The following is a 5,544-nucleotide window of genomic DNA, read 5'->3' on the forward strand; positions in this document are numbered from 1 at the left end:
TTAACGATTTACGCTGAAATCTACCGAGCCAGAACCGCGCACAATCAGACATTCACGCTGTTTTGGTTAACGATTTACGCTGAAATCCACCGAGCCAGAACTCGCGCACAATTAGACGTAAAAATTGGACACGAGATTTTCACGCCATAATTCAGACCCCACTCGTTGTTAAGAAACAAATCAACGATTTATGCTAAAATTCATACTCATCTATGCTATTTTAGTTCACGTTATAAGCTGAAAACCAGAAAACCAGGCTCGGTCCTGCCTAGCCGATAACGACTGAATAATTACTGAACAACTTTCGGTCATTCCCGGTAATGACTGAATAATTACTGAACGACCTTTGGTCATTACTGTAACGACTTAGAGATATTCAGCAATTACCGCTGGCATGCCACGGTTCCAACAAAGTTATATGCCGTCTGACGTCACTGGGAGATAATACATCGGACAAAAAAAGACGATTTTATCATAGCAGTCCCATGAACGGAACAAATTTATAGGTTCATTAGCTGTTACTATAAATAATGGCCTAATCTGAAACATGGCAATCACTAGCTGCTCCTGTTGCACGCGAGAGCAAACCATTTTTTTTCTATATTTGGGACTTCTCGGTGGCACCAAAAACGGGTACAGCTCTGCTGCTCTTGATCTTCCAACAACAGCTCACTCACACTTGATAGATTTGTATATGTGGCGGACAAAGAACAAGGAGGCACGGAAGCCCACCATCCCAAGCATCAAGAAGAATGCATAGCAGATGCAGGCCATGTAGCCAAAGAAGAAAGATGTCTGCATGAAGCCAGACATATCCGATCGCGCATAGTAGTAGTACAGGCAGTAGCCGTATACGAAAAATCCAGTTGATCCTCCGCATAGGAATGACCTGCAGCATAAACAAATCAGGCGCTGCATTTGATCCAAAATGTTGAAAGGGGCAGGATACTTAATCGGTCAACCATTTTGCCTGTGTGGCATTTGGCTTAACTACCTCTAGTGACAAATTTGTTAAAGGGAGAACTAATCAGGAAATCTAATAGTGTGGCAAAAAGAAAAAACGAACACGAGAATAGCTTGTAGGCTCTCAACAAGTTGAAGTAGGTTATACTGATATAATAGACTTAGCAAACAATATATCTGCTACTGAATCGCTAAACTTCGGATAAACCAACCACAAGAATTGCTTCTAGGCTCTCAACAAGTTGAAGTAGGTTACAGTGATATGACTTAGTAAAATATAATCTGCTACTCAATTGAATTTTTTTCCTTTCCATGTTACTATTTCTTTAAGAGCGTCGGCACATTAGTATTTCATTTGAAAGCAAGATTTAGAGAAAAATAGTGTACCTCCACCACCACTCATGGTCCTCAGCAGCAAGCTGGAAGTATGTCAGTGCAACTGTGATGAATGCAGTGACGATAAGGAGGATGATAAAGACAATAAACAGAATGCTGTAGATTGTGTAAATCCTGTGGCCCCAAACACTAGCAAAGATGTAGTACAGCTCGATGTATATGGCACTGAAAGGCAAAAACCCGGCCATAGCCATCTGTGGAATAGTTCTCCGGTACCACGGAAGTGGAGGAATCTCCCTGGGGTATTTTGTGGTACGGCAAGGAGCTTGGAATTCACTTTTGCTGTTTTTGCCAGCAATACCTCCCAAAACAAGCAAAGGAAATGTGACCAAGGTCCAGATGAGCACAATGACACAGATAGTGCCAAAGGGCAGTGCTGCTGTGGCACTATAAGCAATAGCAACGGTGTTCAAGAAGCAAAATGTCAGGAAGAGAGGTCCACAGAATAGGCATCCTGTCAATAGCAAGTTCCTCACCTGCAGACGGATGCAAAATGCAATATTACTACCATTAAAGAAAATAGTGTTTCAATTGTCATATACATACAAGGGAAAGGCAGTACATACCCAGTTTGTCCCCTCCAACTGACAATAGAAAGAGGTAGCAATGTATCCAGCAATTCCTGAAGTGAGTGCATAAATGACAACCAATGCAGTAAATAGTGCACCACGGTTGTAAGGATAGAATACTCCGACAAGTGCAAGAAGGAATATAAAGGTTGTGCTGCAGAGGTGCCACAGAAAAGATTGTTAGATACCTTGTAAAAAAATGAGCTGGAGGAATAATTTCAGGCCTGGAAAATATTATAAGGGCTACTTTGGGAACCCCATTTTACCAAGGGATTTACATTTTCCTAAGGAAAATTAGTTCATTTTCCCATAGGAAAATAGGAATCCCTCGGGAAAATGGGGTTTCCAAACTAGCCCTAAAGAGAGAAAACAGCCACATGGACTTACAGAGCAAATAGTTGAGTTCCTGTGCCAAGAGCAGCGGAAAATAGCGACTTATTCTTTGGGAACCTGAAGACATCACCATGGATATACTTCCATCCAGACTCTTCCTGGTCATCGGCTGCTTCCTCATCATGGGCATACCTTCAAGTGAAGATGTACAGTTTCAAGTAAACATACAGGCACAGGAGTACAAGCATTAAGGATTTTTACTGCCTACAATAAATAGAAAACAATTTCTCCAGTCCAAAATCATATAGAGATGAAATATTATTTGGTTGGATGTGCTATCCATGAAGTTAGCCGAATATATTGAAAGATAACACAAAAACACAAACCCCTTGAATCTGACTTCCGGTAAGAAAAAAGCAAATCAAAGAGCAAATGTATTTTTTCTCCTATTTAAGGCAACAATTGAACAAAATTAGAATTCTTTATAGTGTGTCATTGTTTATGATATAAATGGTTACCGTCCACAACAATGCAATTACTCATATTAACAGGCAAATGAAGATGGGAGGCCCTTACTTGACAAAATCATTCTTCAATACTCGCATGAGGATAGTTGCAAGGAACCCTGTGAGGAGGAGGACAGTAACACAAGAGTTTATAATTGAGAACCAATGAACCTCCAGGTGGTGTGGCATGTTGGAGGAGCTGGAGTACTTCTCCATCCTCTTCTCGAATGGTGTTGGTGTCTCCTTCCACTTGGCTGAGTACAGGAATTCCACATTGGTCTCCTTATCCTCTGTCAGGTCAACCAATGCACTCTGATCAGTGTGCACATTGATTTCGATCACCCGGTCGTTGTTGTATAGGATGTCGAAGATGATGTGCCTGTACAGATAGTATTTCCACTCGCTCGGATCATCCTTGCCGCCCTTCTCAACTTTACCGATGAAGCCCCACAGTGGGAGATCATCATAGTACATCTGGAAGTAGTAGTCCTTAGCCACTGCATTCCGGAACTTCACTACATCCTCTGTAGTAAGCTTCTTTGAGCAAACTGCCTTGGACTCAACTTCGTCACGGAAATCAAGCTTGTAAGGCGCATCAACTAACCGATCCCCATTGAGAACCTCCCCAAGGGCCTCGCTCTTCTCCTTCACTTTGTCTGCCGTGGATACAGTTGATTAGCACACTACATGTTTTGAGAAACTAATCATTGCTATTCTAGCTCGGTGAGCAAAAGACTTCAAATTAACACAAACTAACCAGGAGAGCAGAAAGGCAGGTCGAAATATCGATATGTTTCACTGCAATGAAAATGGAACGATGTTAGAATAGCAATCACCATAATTGTATAACCTATGTTAGCTTGTACCATAATTGTTCTCCTTCACCACAGATCCAACGCCTAAAAGTAACAGATTCACAGCTCGAGGAATTATATTCAATCCAGACCAGCTGTAAAATTCATAATTTGGTCATATACCTATACAGGCTCGGTAGGAAGCAAAATATAAACCCTACGAGAAGGTCCTAAAGGTTACTGAATCAATTGCAATCCCACTCGCTCCCTATTACAGTTCCCGGTTTTGTCTACTAGATCTATAAACCTGTCGGCGTTGACCGAAGTGGCACAAAACCCACACGAACATTCGCCCATGAGATCCGGCAGGAACAATCCGCACATCTCACGAACCAAACGGATCCGATCCCTACCCAGCACCCACGAACCATTCGTCACGACAGGAATCTGAAGGGTGAGGCCTCACCTGGGATTGTGAAATGGGCCGACCTTGTTGGCGTAGAGCGGGACGGGCTCGCGAATCTTGTACCGGTGATCGGAGCCGTCGGCCGCCACGCCGCCGGCCGCCGCTAGGGCGAGGAGGACGAGGAGCGTTGCGGCCGGAGCCCGCAAGGCCGCCATCCCTCTCGTCGGGCGGCGTTGACGAGAGAGGCGGGAGAAGGTTTGGGGTGGGAAGATGGACCCGGGCGGAGAGATCTGAGCGAGGCCTGAGGTGGATTGAGAGTGGCGCTTTGCTTGCTGCTTAATAGAGAGGAACAGGAACGGAAGGGAAGGGAGATCTGAAGGTCTGGGTCGGGTTTGGCTTGGAGACCTGAACTCCTCGAATGGCGTTCTCAGGTTCGGTGGTGGAAGGTGGCGACGGAGTACTGGTCCGCGACCGCGAGCTAACCCACTTGTCTTGGTGCGTCCGTCGGTTTGACACGATCTAGCGGCCGGTTGAGTCCAACTCAAGTTTCTGCGCGCCTTTTCCCCCATTTCAGATACTGTAGTTGTTTTTAAGGTAGTGTTTGGTTGAAGAACCAAGTAGAATGGAGCCGTTCTGTTCTAGTTTTGTTGCTTTTTTTACCAAGTAACTAGAACGGAATGGCTTCAATTAGGGAATATTCTCCTCAGATCCGGAACCATTCCGCTCCAAAAAATCAACCGGACGGAGTCGTTCCGTTCCCATCCCGCTCTCACAGTCACGCTCCGTTCCGTTCACTCTGCAACCAAACAAAAAACAGAGCCGCTCCGTTCCAGATTACCAAACACAGAACAGAGCGGCTCCGTTCCTAAAATCAGGGATGGAACGACTCCGTTCTACTTGGCTCCTCAACCAAACACTACAGTGTCTTCTGCGGCTAACGTAAAATAGATAACACTGTTTAATACTGCTTATATTCTAAAATTTAAAATAATAGATAAGATAGAAAATCTGCTGAAAATAAACTAAAATAAAAAAATCAGACACACATTCATTATTGTCGGGAAAAAGTCAATACTTCTCACCTGCTAAGAGGAATACAATTCTCTTTTAGGAATGAAATTGTCGGTACCCTAAACCATAAGAGGAATACAATTCTCTTTTAGGCCAAAGGGCGCCACGTGGCAAGAAAAGACGACACATTCCGGTAGGTCCGAACCCCCGTAGAAGGACACCAAACCCCTATACATATAAGTTCGGAGCCTCCGAATAGGTCCGAACCTCAGCAGGGTCCCGGAACAAGGAGGACCCTGGTATGAGCAGGGGTCCGGTGCTGACACGTGTCCGGGCCTTGCCCTCCACTTCTCGTTCAAGCGGAGACCCGCCGCTTGTGGCCCATGACATAAGCTATCGGGCCGAACCTGACGTGAAGTCATGCAGCCCCTGCATTTATTGGGGAAAGGACGCGCCGCCTGCCACTGCGCTGACAGGCGACGCGCCCTCTCAGCATTTAATGTGTTCCGTCCCATCCACTGGCAGGCGGCGTCAAGGTCATCCAGGATGCGGTGCGCCTGCTAGGT

General features: G+C 45.1%; 1 protein-coding gene across 1 annotated transcript; it reads right to left on the reverse strand.

Annotated features, from left to right (window-relative positions):
- Window positions 1-450: 450 nt before the first annotated feature.
- On the reverse strand, window positions 451-4,237 carry LOC100284948 (transmembrane 9 superfamily protein member 1). The gene is made up of 7 exons (NM_001157843.1): window positions 4,028-4,237; window positions 3,525-3,565; window positions 2,838-3,423; window positions 2,316-2,453; window positions 1,926-2,082; window positions 1,351-1,835; window positions 451-889 (listed from the first exon to the last, which is right to left on the reverse strand). Exons 1-7 carry the CDS (start codon window positions 4,180-4,182, stop codon window positions 670-672), a joined length of 1,782 nt encoding a protein of 593 aa, NP_001151315.1. The 5' UTR covers window positions 4,183-4,237; the 3' UTR covers window positions 451-669.
- Window positions 4,238-5,544: the final 1,307 nt, after the last annotated feature.

The sequence above is a fragment of the Zea mays genome, chromosome 9, assembly GCF_902167145.1.
Source record: "Zea mays cultivar B73 chromosome 9, Zm-B73-REFERENCE-NAM-5.0, whole genome shotgun sequence".
NCBI classification, from domain to species: Eukaryota; Viridiplantae; Streptophyta; class Magnoliopsida; order Poales; family Poaceae; genus Zea; species Zea mays.